The sequence below is a fragment of the Python bivittatus genome, unplaced genomic scaffold (genome assembly GCF_059951505.1).
Source record: "Python bivittatus isolate LINGU-HERP-01145 unplaced genomic scaffold, Pbiv_v1 ctg000530_np1212, whole genome shotgun sequence".
Taxonomy (NCBI): domain Eukaryota; kingdom Metazoa; phylum Chordata; class Lepidosauria; order Squamata; family Pythonidae; genus Python; species Python bivittatus.
In genome coordinates this window covers 4839954-4859428 of record NW_028277085.1, presented here as the reverse complement: position 1 = coordinate 4859428, position 19475 = coordinate 4839954, and the positions used below count along the sequence as shown (strand labels likewise).

The 19475-nt window shown below is 47.8% G+C and overlaps 2 protein-coding genes across 4 annotated transcripts; one reads left to right on the top strand and one right to left on the bottom strand.

Annotated features, from left to right (window-relative positions):
- FAM219B (family with sequence similarity 219 member B) lies at positions 1-9118 on the top strand. The gene is made up of 6 exons (XM_088148441.1): positions 1-145; positions 2364-2460; positions 3346-3436; positions 4185-4262; positions 5385-5430; positions 6050-9118. The coding sequence occupies exons 1-6, from the start codon at positions 65-67 to the stop codon at positions 6203-6205; spliced, it is 549 nt and encodes a 182-aa protein (XP_088004567.1). The 5' UTR covers positions 1-64; the 3' UTR covers positions 6206-9118.
- A 399-nt stretch (positions 9119-9517) lies between these two features.
- MPI (mannose phosphate isomerase) lies at positions 9518-18136 on the bottom strand. 3 transcript variants are annotated; one of them, XM_088148424.1, is made up of 8 exons: positions 17906-18136; positions 14864-14991; positions 13949-14149; positions 12816-12957; positions 12083-12265; positions 11429-11602; positions 10695-10903; positions 9518-10079 (listed from the first exon to the last, which is right to left on the bottom strand). In XM_088148424.1, exons 1-8 carry the CDS (start codon positions 17919-17921, stop codon positions 9861-9863), a joined length of 1272 nt encoding a protein of 423 aa, XP_088004550.1. In that variant the 5' UTR covers positions 17922-18136; the 3' UTR covers positions 9518-9860. The 3 variants fall into 3 exon arrangements, with proteins under 3 accessions (XP_088004550.1, XP_088004549.1, XP_088004551.1); XM_088148423.1 differs by lacking the exon at positions 17906-18136 and adding an exon at positions 17601-17784; XM_088148425.1 differs by lacking the exon at positions 17906-18136 and adding an exon at positions 16005-17526.
- Positions 18137-19475: the final 1339 nt, after the last annotated feature.

Below are 19475 nucleotides of genomic sequence, written 5' to 3'. Positions count from 1 at the left end.
CGGAGTGGCGCGATGACGGCCGGAGGGGGCGCGGCTTCGCGGACACTCTCTGGGAGAAGCGGCGATGGCGACGGGAGAGGGAGGCGAGGGGGAGCCGCCGCCGGGGAAGGATGCCGGGCCGCAGCTTGTGCCCAGCGGCGACCTGGTGAGGCAGCGGCAGCCGCGGGCCTCCGGGAGGAGGGCGGGCGAGGGCCCCTTCCCGGTTGGCGGGCTGGTTCTGGGTCGGCCCTTGGAGCTCGGCTGAATCAGGCCGGGCAGTCCTCCCTTTATTCCTCTTAACGCCTCTGGGATGCCGAAAACCACGGCCTCTTGGCTGCTTTCCCTACCCGAGAGGGGAGGGGTAGACTGCTCCTGTCCGGGGAGGCTCCATTCTGAACTGCCAGGCCGTCGAGCAAGGATGGAGATCCGGTCTTTTCCAAACTGGCGCACTTGCGGGGTGGGGTGGTGCCCCCACCCCCACCCCGCAAGATTCGTGGTGGGTGGGAGAGGCTTATATTATATCATATCATACATCATATCATATCTATAAAAAATATACACACACATGCCCCTAGCCCCTTGGAAGGTGGGGGGGGGTCGGTGTTAGCCTCTGCTTCTCAGCTGCCCCAGTGGAAGGTTTGAAGGGGGGGCAGCTCTCCCAGTGGCTTAAAGAGAAATCCTGGCTTCATGCCCCACGTTTCGCCCAGATTCTGGATTCACTCCTTTTTCTAAGACGTTGAGTTGCGACCTGACCCAGCGGGTTCCCCCCAACATGCTGGAGGAGGACAAAACCAGCTCAGTTTAGCATTAACCCGGCACAGCACCTGGGGCCGGTGCCTTGTCTGGGTCTTCTGACTGACCAAGGCAGGTGGCTGTGTGAACCCCAGTTGGGATGTTCTTCATTCAGGGTGCCCCTGCAGAGGTGGTCCTTGCCTGGCATCCCAGCCCTCTAATTTTTTTCTTATTGGAGGTGGACGATGTACGTTCAGATCTGAAACGGCGGGTGGGTTTCTCGGGCAGAAGGCAGTCTCATCAGAAGAGAGCAGATTTGGAAGGGAGGGACTGGAAACTCTAGGACAGTGTTTTTTCAAACTTGGCAACTTTAAGAGGGGTGGACTTCAACTCCCAGAATTCCCCAGCCAGCTGGCTGGGGAATTCTGGGAGTTGAAGTCCACCCCTCTTAAAGTTGCCAAGTTTGAAAAAACACTGCTCTAAGATAACAGAAATCACGGAATCCTTCCTCTTGAACCTCCACGACTCCAGTTCTTGTATTTATTTATTTAATTTTATTTATTAAATTTCTCCCCCGCCCATCTCCCCCAATGGGGGACTCTGGGCAGCTCACAGAAAACGTTAAAACCATAAATACATATAAATACATAAAACATAAAAATTAAAAGAAAATACTAAAAAGGAAGAAGAGAGTCCAAGGAGATGAAGGATCTGGGGCTGAAGACAGCAGGCCTCTATAGGGCTAGCCATCCCCATGCTTGATGTCTTCCCTCCCCACCCCAGGCCAAGTGGCAGAACCAGGTCTTCAAAGCCCTCCAGAAGGCCAGGAGTGACGGGGGCAGAATATTCCAAAGAGTGGGGGCATCCTCTGCTCTTACAGTTAGCTTGTTTGCTTTGCACAAAATACAAAGCAAGGCTTGTTGAGCGTTACGCAGGGAAGAAGTCGCGTGGGCCGCTGCAAAAATCATGGAGTCATTGATAAAAATGGGCTGGTTATGATGAGGAAGTTGGAAGACTGGGAATGTCCATTAATTTGGAGAGAAGGCCCTGCAAATTTGCAGCTGGCACATCTAAAAGGATTGGACAAGGCCCTGCACTTGTGTCTCTTAAGTTTATCTACGGCTTGCAGGTCCATCATGAAAGAGGATTGTAATTGGGCATTATTATAATCACCATTTTCAGGGTATAGTCATAGGGTGTTGCACTATCATCTTGTCTTTATTCTGTCTTCTTGTTATTCTGCAATAGAAACAACAGATAAAACTGCTTATGGGAGGCTAGCAATAGAACATTTTGCAGAACGAACAGCAGAAAATATTATTATAACAATCTTCGTGCCATACCGAAAGATCTGGAAAAGCACTCAGACACAGTGGGAATGAAGAGAAGCTCAACTCATCAATTACAAAAAGTTTCTTTACTTGGAACAGGGCACATCTGACGACAATTTCTTTAACTATCCCAGATTCTTGGGAAGGAATCAGCGGTCAAAAGTACTAAATCCAATCAGAGCTCTTTGTAGACTGTGGGTAAACAGCAACCCCAGAATAACCACCTTGCCAATTTTGCTCTTTTTGTGATTTGCTTTTGAGGTGGATAGTGTTCAATGCAGCTGCTATCCAACTTCTCACTCCTACCTTTCCTTTTTACAGGGGCAACTGGACAAACGAAGGATGTGCCGAGAGCCCCCAATAGAGAAAAGGGGGCCCTACATTATGAGCAAACCATCGTCTATTCAGAACAAGCTGCGTAAGTAAAGAAAACACAGTCTTCAGGCGATCCTCCATCCCCCCAGAAATGTGCTGTTTATATCTTTTTGGGGAAAACAACTCCCCTCCTTACAAGTCCATTAATGTATTCCATTAGTAGCATATTGTAATTGATGGTATTTGGACGTTGCAATAAAACCAAGCTAGGGAACTTACAGCCCTCTGGATGTTGAAGTAACCTTCTTCGCCTTTGACTCTGCTCTGCTGACTGCCATGCTTATAGTTCAGGAGCACCTGATGCGCAACAGGTTCCCCAAGCTGATGCCCTCCAGATGTGTACAGATGGCTATGGCCGGCCAGCATCATCAGCTGCTTCTCAAGTCGATCCAGCACGTCTTTGCAGAAAGTTTACAAAGCTGGTTGGGCTGGCCAAGAATGAGATGCCTCTTCTGGCATATTCCCTCTCTTCCCTTTACTGCGCAGGGAGATTCTGGGGACTTCTCTGCAGGGTTCCAGCTGCACAGGGGATCTCTTTGTGCTGCAGCCTGGATTCCAAGCTCTTGTTGAGAGCTGGCCAATATTTTAGTGATCCAAATCAGTGTTTCTCACCCTTGGCAACTTTAAGATGTGTGGACTTTAGCTCCCAGAATTCCCCAGCCAGCCATGCTGGCTGGGGAATTCTGGGAGCTAAAGTCCCCACATCTTAAAGTTGCCAAGGGTGAGAAACACTGATCCAAATGATGACCCTTAAATTGTGGGTCCAAGTGCTTTCTCTCTCTATTCTCCCCTTGTCCACCAGCAGTAACTGATGCTATAAATTTTTCAGTGATGGGTCATCATTTAGTGAGTAATGGGTTGTTATTTACAGAAGCCCAAAGGGTACAGCTAGTTACTGAGTTCCTCTGACTGTTTTTCGGTGTCGCAGAAAAACATCGTGAGATGGCAAAGGCAATGCTGCGGAGGAAGGGGGTGCTTTCAGGAGCTGTTCGGCAACAGCCCAAGCCAGGAGCCGTGAGGTCTGAGTTCATTTCCTTTTCTTGTTGAATGGTGGGGAGGATTGCTTTTCAGGATTGGCTGGGGTGCAGGGCATATACAGGGGGGAAATCGGCAACTTGAAAATTGGACCCTGTGTATCAGGAGGAGCAAACCACTTTTTGTTCAGGACCAGTTGCGTAGGTGAAGAACACACAGCCTGCAAAGAATTCCCCTTCTCCCTAGAAATAATTTCCTATTTAGTATATCTTTCGGGGGGGGGGGGGAAACAGTTCCCATCATTAGAAGAGCATTAGTCCATTCAGTTAGTAGATATAATGGTATGTGGGAAAGATGCTGCCAGGGGAACGATCAGATAAAAGGCAACTTAGCCCGCAGCAGGAATGTGGATGGGGCAAGAGGCTCGGAAGGGACCCTCCCTAGTTTCTCAGCCTGTAAAGGAGATGGGGGGAGAATTGTACTTTCAAACTTGCAAGATTTTGTCAATGTAGCTTTACAATAAAGTAGACTTAGCTCATCTGGTTGTGATTCCTGTCTGGTTTACCCTGCAAGGCTGACATCAATCTTACTTTTACTTTGATTACTGCTTTACTGCCAGGAATCCCATTTGATATGTCAGGTTGAGACAAAATGTCCTGCTCAAGGTCACTTTGTGGCTGAGATAGGATTTGAACATGGGTACATCTGCTTCTATTCGTGAACCCTGCACCATCCCCTTCCATTCCCCCCTGCACAGCGGTGTTTCATGGCAGTTTCTTCCTCTTCTACCAGGACGGTGAAATTCAACAAAGGCTACACTGCACTCAGCCAGATCTCGGATGAAACCCTGGTGTCCCTTGATTCCGACAGGTGAGAGGCACGTTAGAGTTGCTTGACTTTTTGGTCAGAAAAACCAAAGATGGTTGAGTGCTGTCCCTCAGTTGAGTTGGCTCTATTTATGACTCACAATGCTAATAATCCACTCCAGTCTGAAAAAGATTCTGCACGTCATACAAGTATAACCATGGAATCATAATCAAGGGCTGTAGGATCTTCATCCTGGGGGATATTTAGCACCCCTAGATTCAAACATAATATACTTCTAAGATCTGTGACAGTAATGGGAAAGTAGTTCTCTGTTATGCACCTTTTAGAGGAAACAATTCTGGACTCTCTGGATTGGGGCAAGTAACCTTTCCGGGCTGAAGACCACACGCTAATGAACAGTGAGTGAAGCTAGGACCTCCTATTGAAAATCCCAGTTTCACAGCAAGTTTTGGGATTGTTTGCAGGCCTGGGACCTTAAACTGGGATCGAGAGAGTCCCTTGGGGTCTGATTGAATATGGCACTGTTTTCTGAAATTCTTGTATTGCTGGCTAATTTAGAATTTGCAGGGCGGATACTGAAGTAGGACATTAAAAATGGTGCCAGGACCAAAACAAACAGCATCATGTTTATTTAAATCAGCGTTTCTCAACCTTGGCTGCTTGAAGATGTGTAGACTTCAACTCCCAGAATTCCCCAGCCAGCCATGGGGGCCCTCCTCCATCTGGCACAGTGAGCCCAAGTGGCAGGGACGATCTACAGAATTTGGAATTCATCTCACTAAGAGGTTGGGCAAGTTTTAGAGCCCTGCATTCTCTCCTTGCCCCTCTACCCCCAGAGTTGCTCAGTTTAGACATCCGCAAAGGAAGGTTAGATATTAATGAGGATTAAGGGTCTAGCAAGCACTGGGCTCCTGCTACAAGAAAAGAGGGAAATATCTGATTGTAGTTAGAGCAAAACGTTGGTTATCTCCCAGCTCCAAGAATAAATAGGAAGAGCTAGCTTATCTAAGTAACCTCTCTTCTGGGTGTTCATTGAAAAATGCAGGTCAATCACAGGACAACTTACAGTCTTGTGGGAGGCCCGTTGATTTTTATCAGTGATTGGGTAGCTGAAAATGAGGCCTGCTGTATCCTTTCAACTTGTCCTTAATTTTCTTCTCCTAGTGATGACCTGGAATCGAGATGTTCCTCTGGTTATTCCTCGGCTGAGGTGAGTCAAATATTTTATGTAACGCTTATTCCTCGGTTTTGTTGTCTTACACGCTTCAGAGCTCATCCTCTTTGAGAAAGCCAAGGGTTTGCTTGATCTGTCTGCTAGAAAGCAGGAGAGGGTGAGTTCTAGTCCCGCCTTGGGCACAAAAGCCGGCTGGGAGACTTTAAGCCAGTCGCTCGCTCTCAGCCCAACCCACCTCACAGGGTTGTTGTTGTTGTGGGGAAAAGAGGAGGAGGAAGAAATATTAGGTATGTTTTTCCCCTTGAGTTATTTATAAAAAAAAAATAATAAAGGCGGATAAAAAAAACCTAAAAAAAAATCTCACAGAAACGGTTACCCTGCTCCACACATTTGGGCTCCCAAACTCAGGAGATTTTGAGAAGAAGGAAACTGGAGCTGCAGCAGGAAGATTAAAAAACATCCAGGCCACCCCATTCCACAAATAGGGGTACCAGTTGGGATTCAAATGCTAATCCTTATTTACAGAGGCCAGGCTTAATCTTGTACATGCATGTCCTGGAAAGGGAGGACCAGTTGGAGTTCTAGATACAGCCTTGAATGTGCCAGTGAGGTGTAAATTGGAGGTTATTATTCCATATTTCCCTTTCTCCCTCAGGTCAACCAGGATCTCAGTCGCCAACTGCTGCAAGACGGCTACCGCCTGGATGAGATCCCTGACGATGAGGACCTTGATCTCATTCCACCCAAACCCATTTCATCCTCACCTTGCTCGTGTTGTTTTGGGGAGTCTGCCTCCTGCTCCATCCAATAGGAAGAAGGATTGGAGGACTGCACTGCACGGGTCAAGAATTCAGCACTTTTTCTCCCAACCCCCTCTCTCTCTTTTGGATTTGTGGGTGCCTGCTGAGCCCGGCACAGAATCCTAGGTCACACCAGCGGGGCAGGGGAACCCTGGAGGTTAGGCACCTGGAAGGGCAACGCATTGCACTCTTGGCACCTTGCTTGGAGCTCTGAGCGTCCTCTCGGTGGTGCAACGTCCAAGTGTATTGACTGCAGTTGTTCAGGAGGCTGGTGGGATTCCCCTTGCATAGAGTCACTTCTCTGGATAGGCTCGGCACGCCTGAGGAGTAATCGGAAGGCAAGATCTCCCCATAAAAGGTGAACAGAAAACCTTTGTGTGTGTGTGTGTGTGTGCATGTGTGTGTAGAAGTGAACAATAGCAATTCTGATACTAGTTTTACAAAAGACTGATGTTGCCGAGGTCAATAAATGAAGAAAAAAAAACCCTCAAAGCTGCATAGGGACAGAGGATTTTCCTGGTCTGTCCAGGCTCCTGTAGTCTTGGGTTGCTTTTTCTGCAGGGGGAAAGGTCCTTGAGATGTTTCTGCGTGAGCTCCTTAGGATGGAGATCTTGTCTCGCGCAAGATGGGCAGAGCAGCTGGTGCCAAGTTTCTTGAGGACTTGGGCCTTCTTTTGGCCTCCAGCCAGCCTACTGATGGCTTTGGTGCCTGGAACCATGGATTGCTGATTACATTCCCTTTGGGAAGTAGAAGGGGAGGTGGTTGAAGGTGACTGAGCTGGAATCCAGCCTTTAATTGACCTTATGGAAGACTCCCAAGGCAACTTAACCATAGCAATAGCTTATCCTTTACAGGTGAAGGGATGGGCTCCCTCTCCTGTTTGAAGGTTGGCCCTCTCAGTTCCGTGGGCAGCCTGACAATGAAACTGCTGAACTTAACATGGGAGCGATGGCTGACATTTAGTAGCTGAACCATTGATTCCTTTGGTGATTCTGATGGGACTCGGTGCTGGTTTGGACCCACTTCCTTCCTTGGGAAGTTAAAGGGAATAATAGGGGAGGCTAAGTGAGGAGGACCAGGCTGAGCCATCTTGGGTGCATAGCCTCATTTGTGCCCTGCCTGGCTTGGCCTAATCAGGTTGGTAGGTCACTCAACGCTTTCATGTTACTGAAAGATCCATTACTTTTAACATTCTCTAACCTGGCGTCCTTCGGATGGATTGGATTACAAATCCCATCATTCCCATGCATAGAACCAGCATCTGGAGACCATCAAGTGAATGCAGCGTGCTTTAAATTAACCCATATAAAAGTACCCCTGCATACCCTCAACCCATTTCACCTCTGGAGCTTCTTGTAGGGGAAAAAAAGTAAAAGTTTTAGGCAGCTTGCACGGACAGTGTAAGTGTGCAACTTGTGTGCCAAGCAATAGGAGGGAACAAGGGGGTAAGATCTAATCTTCCTGGATCACCAGCACTGACTGACACAGAACAGAAAGGATTTATCGTTGACCGTTTTAAGTCGGTTGTTCTGAAGCAGCATTTCTCAGCCAAGTGCTTCTCAGAGGCGTGGATGGGGCAGCTGAAACATCCAGCTCTAGTGACAATGTGTGGTGGGAATTTTGGGAGGGGGATCAGCTGTACTCTAGGAGGGGGTAGTGGAGTTCATCACCCTGAACTTGTCCATCTTTGCTTCCTTGGTTGCAGGGGGGGCAGGGATTCAGTGTTGTTTCTCAGGGCATGTAGTTTGATCGCTGAGGATCTAGAGATCTTCAACTGCATCCCTGCAAGTTGAGGATGTCCCAGTGTGAACATCCTGGGCATTTCATTGCTGCTCACAGCCAAAAAAAGCTGTTTCTTCTTCAGACACGTCTTGTGACTCTAAGTCCACATCTTCCCCGGCTTCAGTTGACATTGTCCGGAGTGAAATACAAAGATGCTACTCTGGCATCTGACTTGCTTCCATTGGCACAAATTACGCTGTCCTTTTTAAAGCTACTAGGCTGTCTTGTATTAGTTATCTGGATTTTTCCACCCCAAATCTGGTTGCTCCAGCCTTTTTTTTAATCAAACGATCCAACATCAGTTACTGGCAGGTAGCAACTGTGCATGCTGGGTTTTGTGCCCTGCTGGGGAACATCACCAGCAAGTTAATTTTTAAAAAAGCGACCTTGTGCATACAAGTCTTTGTAGAATTGGCTTGCTAGAGCTATAAAATCTGCATTTCCCAACTGGATTCCCTCCATATGTGCCGGATTGCAATAGCGAGAATGTTCAGAATTGAAGTCTTAACCAGTCAGGAAAATACCAGGTTGGAGAAAACTGTACTAAACTAAAACAGTAACTTTGTGGTTTGGGTTCCCTTTTTTAAAAGCTGCTGTTCCTTTCCTTTATTAGGAACATGGGCTTTGTGGTAGGATCACCACAGGTGGTTTCTCCAGGACAGAAAGTAAAATGTTCACGATGGAGCTCATGTTACTTATGCATAGCTAGTTCAATAAGCTTTAATGACATGTATCTTCACAGAGGCTTAGCATTTAAGGCTTGGATGGGACTAAAAGCATTTAGTCCAAACCCCTGGCCAGAGCAGATATCTACATATATAATTTTGCAGGGGAGGACCGAAAACACTAGCGGCATTGTAGAAACACAGCCTTCCTCAGCTCCCTGCTACAAAGCCGAGGGAATGGATGTTTCTACATATATGGGCATTTTTAGAGTAGAGATCACTAAATCTGCCCAGTAGAGTTTTTTAAAGCTGCCTTAAAACACTGAAATGCATTATATGAAGTTTTTTTTTTTAAACTGAACTGCACAGAGGACAATCTTATGGGATATTTAATATTATTGTATACTCAGTTAATTGTGTGTCCTTTTTTTTTGTACATTCTAACCAAGGAAAATGTCTATCAATAAAATACCTTCTACTAGACACCCTTGTATCTTTGTTTAGCTGAAACTGATCATCTTCTGATCTTGCTAAGAATGCCAACTATAGACTTTTTGATCAGTGTACTCATCCTTATGCTGGGTTTGTTATAGCATGCTAAAAAAACAGGTTCATAGCATGCCACACCTGGGTGAGCAAAGTATTATGGCTTAATGTGGTGGCTGGATTTGCACAGTATGTAAGGCTAGCCCAGTGTTTCTCAACCTTGACGATCTGTGGACTTCAACCCCCAGAATTCCCCAGCCAGCATGCTGGCTGGGGAATTCTGGGAGTTGAAGTCCACGCATCTTCAAGTTGTCAAGGTTGAGAAACACTGTTTTAGTCTAAGGTACAGAGACCAATGCCCTACCAATCAAAGAAGCATGACACAGGAGAAGCATCTATTGAGACATTATGTTCTTTGGCAACTCAGTCTGTGGCAGCAGAAAACAAAACATTGCCCGCAGCCTCTGTGTGCCTCCGCCTAGGGGGCAGCAGGGCGACTAGAGCATTTCCAACCCCACATTTCAGAGCAATTAACAGATGGTGGCATTGGCCGAAAGCCAACCGAGGAGAGAAAACAGTTGATACGCATAAGTAGCCTGAGCCTCAGTCCTTGAAGGCTTTGAATGTGATGACTCGAAGGGTGGAACAAACTGGAGACACGTAGAGCAAAGTGCAGTTTCTATTGATCTTAAGCTGAGTCACACGAAGGAGGAAAAGAGCTCGGTGTCCCTTGTTATAAGAGGCAGCAGGCCCGAAAGAGAAGCATCCCCTTGGCCGACGAGAAATGCAATGAGACGCTCTCGTTGGCAGACATGAAAAGGACAGCACCTGGGCGTAGAGCCATTTCAGACCCAGCTGCCGTGGAAGTGCCAACGGCTGAGCCCCGGACCACCAGCAAGATGCTTGCTGAGTCGATGGCCGAAACAAGGTACAGCTTGACGGAGGAAGGGATCTGTAATGAAAAGCAGAGATGCTGCTCAACCTAGGAGGTAAGGGGGAAAAATGGCTTCCTGCATTGCTGGAACAGGAAACAACTGAAGCTGGAACAGGAAGCAACTGAAGCTGGAACAGACCAAACCCTGAATCCCTTCTACTCTCACAAGCATCCCGAACAGGACAAAGGAGCTGAATTCCAGAAGAAAATGGACTGAAGACAGAAACTTCTAACCCGCCGAGATTAGAATCACGATGGTCTGTCCATTCCTTCTGTTTCTGGAAAAGCCTCCCAGAGTGAATTTTTGGCATGCGACTAGAATTAGTAATCAGCCTTCTTTTCTGCTCTAACTGTTATGTTAACCTCTTGGCCGGTGACTCTTATTGGTTGGGGTCATATACGTTAAACCATGGATTACTTAACCATGATTTACTGAATAAAACACAACTGGCTGAGTTCTCATATAGTTTTACGTCCTAAATCCTGGATGATAATACAGCAGCGGCCTTCACCCAAAAGGCCAAGCCAAAGCCAACCAAACTCAGTATATCTTAACAAGATGCAGGAACCCAGCCAAAGAGAGGAGAGAGCTGCATATCCCCCTGGGGGAAGTCAGGTGAGGGGAACCCTTACCTCTATCCTCATGACAGCAAAATCAGGAATGGGTGGGTCATACAGGGAGACGCAAGGATCCAGGCGGCTTTGAGTGGGGGCCAACAACTTTGAGTTGGGAGGAGCGGGTGCGTAGTTCAACATTTCGCACAGGGTCAGAACATCAATGAATTTGGGCGTCAGACCAGCGCGCACCGTGTTGTCAGAACAAGCCATACATTCAATGCAGTCTGCAGAATAAGGACAGCCGCTCATCAGGCAATGGAGCTCATGCCAAGTCAGAAATCAGATTATGGCTGAGGTCAGTGATGGCAAACCTATGATGCGCGTGTCAAAGGTCACACGCCACGATGTTCTGGGTGACACACCAGCGTTCACCAACACCTGACAACTATTCTCTCTGTTTGAGTTACCAAAGAAACTGAGTTCGCTTTACTCGTATTTCATTTTTGTCATGATCTGACGTTTCTTTACAGGGCACCACACATGATTGGACTGTATTTTTTTAAAATAAATGAATACGTAAAGAATTGTTTCTCTTTGGTTTAGTGGGGATGAGACGCCAGCAGAATCAAGTTAGGCCATTTCCGAATTTTTGACATACCGAGCCCAAAAGGTTCGCCATCACTGGCTTAGGTAATGTGGGAACGCAATGTCGGGCCCTTGGGAAAGAGAGATCCTGAACGCCGCCCCACTCCCGAAACAGAATGTCCTCTATGGAGATCCTTGCTTCCCATCCCTGTGGAGAAACTCACCTCCGTAGAGGTACGCGTGAGGTTCATTTGCTCCCAGAAACATGCATTCCCCAGGCTGCAGCTTCATCTGGTTCAGGAAGTAGATAACGAAGCAACCGATATCTCCTGGGAACTGGGAGTGCAACTTGAGAAGCAGTTCACCACAACTGGCTGAAATATCTCTCCCTGCAGCAGCTGGTAACAAGATACAGGAAAGGGAGATGAGTGAGGGCTGGTCCAGATTAGCCTCTGTATCTTGCCATCAACACCCTCATCCTGATACAAGGTCAGTGTGCTGAGCTTAACCTAGGCTTAAATTACAGCCCCCAAAAGCGATTTGCTGCAAAAACATTCTGGGCAAGAAGCAGGTCAAAGAATCTATACCAGTGTTTCTCAACCTTGGCAGCTTGAAGATATGTGGACTTCAACTCCCAGAATTCCCCAGCCAGGGGAATTCTGGGAGTTGAAGTCCACACATCTTCGGGTTACCAAGATTGAGAAACACTGATCTATACATTTCTGTATTGGAGGATGGTCTTCCCACTTCTGTCAGCCCCATTAATTTCTACGCAGAATGGAAATGGAGCAGTCCACTTCTCTCTTCATCCATTAACTCTCCTCACCTGGAATGTGGCGCCTCTGTACTAGGCTCTCCTGATCTCTTACAAGACTAACCTTCCCGGGAAATCCGCTTGACCAGCAGGTTGAGGTGATCCACAAAGACTTTCTTCTCGCTCTTCATCATCCTGGTGAAGCAAATCCGCAGAGCAGCTGACACGCCTCGGGGGTCGTCCCTCACGCTTCGCTCCAGTTGTTCCGCCGCCACACTCCCGATCAGAGCTCGAAATTCAGGGACATCTGCAGAAAGGCCAGAGAAATGGCGAGAGTCTCACCATGTGCATTGACCAACGGATGGCTGATCTTCCGTTTAGTCTCTCTGATTGTAGAGAATATGGAAGATGACCTTGGTGGAGATAGCCAATCTCAGTCAAAGTAGTTGTAGCCTTCCTGTGGAGTTGGTTTCATGATCTGGCCTACCTAGTGGGTTGACATCAGCTGGGGAAAAACTATTTGGAGAGATGATGACTGCTCTCTCATGCCTACCTGTTCCAAGAGGTCACCACCTGTTTGTGCCTGGAACTCACAGCTTTTCCACACTCAACTCCACTCCTGAATGCCTCAAATTTCACGTGTGAGATTATATTGCTCTACTATTACTTTAACTCAAAACTCATTACTAACTAAACACCCAGAGAGGTACCCACAGTTCCAATGCAACGTTTTCCCTGCCTCACTTTAAGTAAGAAGGCCTCTGTCCCAAACTCCCAGGATCTGCTAAGCCAGATCATTTACCTTACTAGGACTTGCCCCTGGGTGATACTTTTTCCCTTTCCCATCATACACTTACTCTGGAGGAAACCTACAATCTCTTCCACAGGCCGGAAACCGCACAGGCCCTCAAAGGGAGTTAGGGCGATGGCCATCTCAGGCTTGTGATTGGCATCTGGGTAGTGCTCTGGATATTGAGCATGAAGTTTCTCTGCCAGTTCCTACGAGAGGAGAAATGGGCAGACGGTAAGACCAGGATCCCTGGGACACTGAACCTATACCTGATCATTCTCTGATCGATGGATCGCAGAATCTGGGAGACACCTGAGATAGGTGGGCTAGTGAAGAGAAACAACCTGATCCCAAAGGATCAGAAGTGACCCAGAAGCAATAGAATTTGGAGATGGATCCAAAAGATTCCTTCTGTTAAAGGCAGCTAGGTTGGGACCCATTCTTTAACATCAACAGAGAAGGAATCAATTGGACTGGCATGATGATCCGGCACAAATGGTCTATTTTGACCCTGAAATTAACCCTGGTTGTCCCCATTGCTTCTCTCTCCTTGTCGTAGAGCCCAAGACAAAATTGCCTGCCAATCGTTGACACTCTGATGCCGTCACAGACAATGTCATATAAAACAGGAGAGCCCAATTCAGTAGCAGCACCTAACCAACCTTGGGTGATCTCCAGAAACTAAGCAGGCATCGATCTGGTTATTATTTGGAAGGGAGACCAGCAGGACATACTAGGATTATGGGCCATACTGCAAAGTCAAAAGGCCTTCCTAGAAGAAGACAGTAACAAACCATTTCTGAAGGGTTGCCAAGAAAAGCAACCGGACATGTCTGGTTGTTACCAGGAGTCAAATCAAAGGAGACTTTGCATTTATATATTAGTAACAGGCAACCTATATAGGTTCTCTGCCCCCCCTTTTCTGCAACCCAAGGCTCCTTCTAAATGCCAATTTAAAGCCCCCCTCCAAAAAACTTACTGTAAGGTGCTAAAATGAGAGCACACCACACGCTTCCCTTCCCCAAAAGAAAGGAAAACAAAAAGTTAAAATCAGAGAGATAACAACACCCGGCAACAAGACATGACAACGAACCCTCTTCAGGGCCATCAGCCAAGAGGAAACACCAGTCTTTCCAGCCGAGAAACCACAATGGGAGAACGGCAGAAGATTTCCCATGCACAGCCAGGAAAAGCCCTTACCTTGGTAGGATGTGCCTGGATGGACAAAGCGGAATTGACCGACAGCACTTTGAAGAGGAAAGGCAGCTGACCTTGAAAGGTGTCCTTCACCTTTGAACCCAGGCAGGCAGGGTTATCTGTGATCCACCGGCTTAAAGCCTTTTGGGGAATGCGGTTATCCAGAATGACTGCATCTCCCTTGGGGTGTGCACCCATCCAGAGCTGGAAAGGAAGACAGAGCTTGCACTGGGGATCCCACAGCACCTTTGGATTTGGGGTAACATGAAAAGTGAGCTCAGCCCGTTGTGATGGACCCAATAACCCTGGTTAGATCAGTCATGGCTTCACAAAACGAGTGAACCCAGCCAGAGAACAACACTCGGTTTTAGCAAAGGGACGGGCAACACACTTTTTTTTCCCTTGTAATCTTGGGGTTAGAGTAGAGAGCCAGTTTGGTGTAGCGGTTAAGGTATCAGGCTAGAAACTGGGAGACCTTGAGTTCTAGTCCCTCCTTAGACATGAAGTCAACTGGGTGACCTTGTGCCAGTCCTTCTCTCTCAGCCCTAGGAAGGAGGCAATGGCAAACCATTTCCAAAAATCTTACCATGAAAACTCCAGGGACTTGTCCAGGCAGTTGCCAGGAGTCAACATTGACTTGAAGGGACACCCACACCCACACAATCTTGTGTGTACAAGATTGTGGACAGGTGGTGACTCAAGGGCACCACATGAACAGATGTGACTTGAAAACGTTCCCGTCAGGGAGATGGCCAGGATTCCCAGAACATGTCTTTTGGGAGGGTTGTGGGAGACGTCGTTTGGTTCCATTTTCATAATTTATTAGGTCTGTTCAGCTTCACATGAAGGAAGACCAGAGGAAATTTTTTAAAAAATGGATGCCAGCAACTTGGTTGGTCTGCAAGAACAGGAACTCACCTCAGCGTATGGTTTGTCAGCTTCAATCTGTGCCACAGGGTCATTGCTTTCTAAGAACTTGGCAACTTGGCTGTCCCGGCCTCGCTTACCCCATGCATAGTTTTGCACAGCACAGACCAGGGGAAACACTGAGCAAACCGAAGAGAGAAGAAGTCATTGAAGGACACCATCTAACAAGCATCACCTAAGAACGTCCCCCTGGCCACCAAAGGTTTCTCACGGCTGGGCTTCTCCACCAAGAAACCTATCTCCATCTCCTTCTTAACCACCTGCTAAAAACAATCTAGGGCAGAATGTGGCTTAGGAAGGTCCAGATCAGCTTTGGATTCTGATCAGCTCTTTGAGGAACCCTACATATTCCACTCCATGTTCTCCAGAAGACAATGGAATAAAAACATCCCATATCAATTTCCTCTTTTTTCTTTCCAAAATCTAGAGCAGGGGTTTTCAAACTTTTTCTGGCCGTGGAACCTATTAAAAAAGAAAAAAACTTGGAGCCCCTGAGGAAGAGACAAAGCTCTAGCGCAGTGTTTCTCAACTTTGGCAACTTTAAGATGGGTGGACTTCAACTCCCAGAATTCCATGCTGGCTGGGGAATTCTGGGAGTTGAAGCCCACCCATCTTAAAGTTGCCAAGGTTGAGAAACACTGCTCTAGTGACAGGAAACCAACTAGGTTTGAGTGAATTTTTGTTTTGCCCTTATTTGTTCACAGACCCCATCAAATTCTCGCAGAACCCTAGAATTCCATGGAATGTACCATATATAATTGCGGATAAGCCCACCTGCGGATAAGCCAACCTGCAAAATTTCAACCAAAATACCGTGAAAAATGTGTCACCCTTGGATAAGCCAACCCTCAAATTTTTGACCACAGCAACAGGCGGGAAACTGCAAACTTATACCATTTCTAGAGCTGCACAATTTTAAGGCTGTGATGGGCTTTAAAAAATCTGAGCTCTGGTCCACAGATAAGCTGAACCCAATTTTGGAGTTGTATTTGGGAACATAAAATTCTCAGCTTAGTATATATGGTAGTTTGAACAGCCCTGATCTAGAAGCCTAACACTCTTATCTTGTATGAACAGAATCTCCCTTCTCTTGGAAAATAAGGTTGATATCCACATTTGGAGTCTTGCAAACCTCATTTAGATACCGTTGACCCTCTTAGGGAAACCTTCATAACGAAACATGTTGGTTGCTCAATCTGGGTTCAAAGATGATTCTGGAAAGCTTGTTTCGCCAAGATGGAAATTTCATGCAAGCAAATAAAAATTCCCTGGTGCTTAGCCTTTCTTTGGGGTCCTTCCCCAAACTAGAATTATTCCTTAATGGCAGAGAGAGGTGAATCCAGGGCATGATCTTGCAAAGAACCGTTAACACTCTTTCTGCTCACGTCAACCTCTGAGTTAAACCAAGCCATAAAACGTGCTTAGTTGGGTTTAGCTTAGCACGCTGTGCAAACCCCACCATGATGATTTGTAAGCCAAAACTTAAGTCTTCGTTTATGAACCTAGCCAACTTTGGTTTATTCAAAAAACGACACTTTGCTGGGTTCCACGAACCTCTCAGTGCGTTAATAAACCTGAGGATGATTTCACTGCGAGATATCCAGCAGTGCAAACAAGGTGCACGTCATGATCTCCCCCCCCCTTTTTTATAGCAATTTGTGCCATTTCTATCCATTTCTCACTGAAGAGAGAAAAGCAAAGTGATAAAAAGATTACAAGGATTATGATTCCAGGGACACGATTTGCTATAAATAGCCGCAGCACTTTTAAAGCGTAGCATCGTGTGCCTGACCTGACCTGAGATGAATGCCTAATTTGGGAACATCGCAGAGCAGACCGGCAGGGAGAAACCACCCCAGGGGTTGCAAGGACTTTTCTGCATTCATCCACGCAATATCCACCGACGGTAGGTCCAACCTGCCTCCCCAGACAGAAATATTATACATCCGGCAGCCTCGTATAGTCAATTTCCTTGGCTTAGAAGCGACCGTAGCTCACTGCTCAAGCGTCCTGTTTACTCGCAGAAGGTCTCGGTTTCAGATCCAGCACAAGCAAGCAGGGCTGGAAAATCTCCCCACCGAAACCCCAAAAGGCAGATTCATACAGAGATGCAGAATCTGCAAGGTGGGTTGTTATCGTATCTCTGCAGGAAGACAAAGGAAGTCGCCTTCTAGCCAGAATGCCTGCAACTGCAAGGGTTTGACCATGGCCTTTTTTTCTAGGTTTTTAAAAAAAATTATTTCCCAGGATAACCTGCAGTCCAGGGCCTTCCAGGTAGCCTCCCATCCAAACCCTCCCCAGGCTTGACCCAGCTTAGCTTCCCAGCCCAGGTGAGTGTGGCAGGAGCTGGGGGCTGCTGCAGAGCTGGGGGCCCCCAGCCACCTTCCCTCAAACATCCTGGTCTCAGCCCCCTCCTTTCTGAATGGCAGGCCATGCCCCTTAAAATACCCCCTGGGCATAAAGGGGGCAAGGAAACCGCCTCTAGTCCCCTTGGTATCCGGGAGGCCTCGCGAAGTCAGCAGCGCAGGCAGAGAGACTTCCTCGGAGCAGAGACCGAAGGGGGCTCGGAAGGCACGTGCCCCCCATCAGCCGGGCATCCTCCAGGGCAGCTGGCACTGCGACTCCCAGCCTGGAAACTGAGCCACGGGGGGGGGGGAGGAGGAGCAGGAGGAGGAAGCCCCACACAACTCAAGGGTCGCGTCCCCCCCCCCACCCCCGCCAAGCCAACCCCAGCAAAGGGCCGCGAATGCAGCGTCTGCTCGGGCCCCGACGCTCTTCTGCACGGCCCGAGGGGGCTCGTTCTCTGCAGGGCGCGTGCACCGCGCCCCCGGCCCTCCGTCCAGACGTGCAGCCTTGCGCAGCTGGCCCGGGACTGGGCGCGCGCCGAGGCTCATTCACGGGCAGAGCGAGCGAGCCGCCGCCGCCGCCGCCGCCGCCGCCGCCTCGCGCGCCCCCGCCCCGGCCCGGATGCGGCTGCACGTCGGAACGCGCCCCTCGCGGCCGCGTCAACCTCCTCCGGCCCCGGCCCCTCACCTCTTAACTCTGCCATACTTCCGACCGCGTCCAGCCTCTTCCCAAGCCGGGGGAAAGAGGCTCGCCGCGGCCGCCACGCCTCTTCCAGGCACCGGCCGGGCAGGCTGGGAAAAGTAGTTCTTCAATCCGGAGCCGCTCCGCGGAAATCGCGGCCAGGTCTGGGAGAAGCGGCGCGGCCCGGGCTGGGGAGCAGGGGGGCGCGCGCCAAACCGGGGTGACTTCGGAGCCGGGATCCTGTTTCTAGAAACCTGTAAAGGGGGCAGTGGAAACACAAGCACAGGAGGCAGGCAGACATTCCACCGGGCTGCCCTGACCTCCCGTTGCTTTGGACTACAGTTCCTATAAACCCCGTACCCCCAGCCAGTGCAGTAAGGGATGCTTTTTTTTTTAAATCAATCTATCTATCTATCTATCTATCTATCTATCTATCTATCTATCTATCTATCTATCTATCTATCTATCTATCTATCTATCTATCTATCATTTCAGTGTTTCTCAACCTTGGCAACTTTAAGATGGGTGGACTTCAACTCCCAGAATTCCCCAGCCAGCTATGCTGGCTGGGGAATTCTGGGAGTTGAAGTCCACCCATCTTAAAGTTGCCAAGGTTGAGAAACACTGATGTAGGTGATACTTTGTAACTTGTTCAATAAAGCTCTTAATACAATTAAAAAAAAAAAAAAACTCCTCCCCACGAAACGTATCTTGTCGTCCCCAGTCCATAGGCGACTGTTTTTCTCTTAATAGGAAGAACATATCGGAACGTTTCTTTATAACAGGGAAATAAAAGAATCCCAGGAATCTTAAAATATTCGCAATCGGTTTTTTTCTTTTCTATTTCACGCCTTTATTGGGATTCAGAGCCCAGGGGTTCTGAAACAGCTGCCCTCAAGCCTCTGGCAAGGGTCTTAGGGCGTTTGGCACCAGAACCTCGCCCCGTGTTAGCCTTTTGATTCTGCTGGCATGTCTGGGCTTCCAACAGCCAAAGGGTTCTGCTGGGTTTGCAAATGGAAACCTTTTCTGCCCCAAGCCAAGGCCATAGCCACCGTGGCGCTTCAGCGCTGTGCATGAACGGGGGCCCTGGGGTTAGTTTATGATTCGGTATGTCATGGGACCCCACTCCCCACCCGCAGGGTTAATTTAATACATCTGGATCGAGTCAAGCATACATAAATACATTCTGCAATCACAGGTTAGAGATCGGGCATTTTATCCACAAAGAGCTGCTCTAGGTTTCTAATTAGGCTCCTCTTTCATTTACCCTGACGGCAGACTAGTTCTTCCTGTGTTTTCTGGTTGAATGCTTCTAAGTTCGAGTTAAAAGAAAGGTTTTGAGATATTTTCAGAAGCCATTTACCAGGTTGAAAGGCAGAACATAAATCTGGTTATTTTGTGATTTATTTGACTGAAAGTTGATCAGCAACTTTATTAATAAAAAATATTATTCCTTCCTGTCCTCCAAAACTTAAGAAGAGGTGGAACCATATATGTTTTAAATAAATAAAGCAATGAAAGAAACTAGCCTGGCATTAAAATGCAGGATTAAAATGCATTGTTATTGAAAATAAAA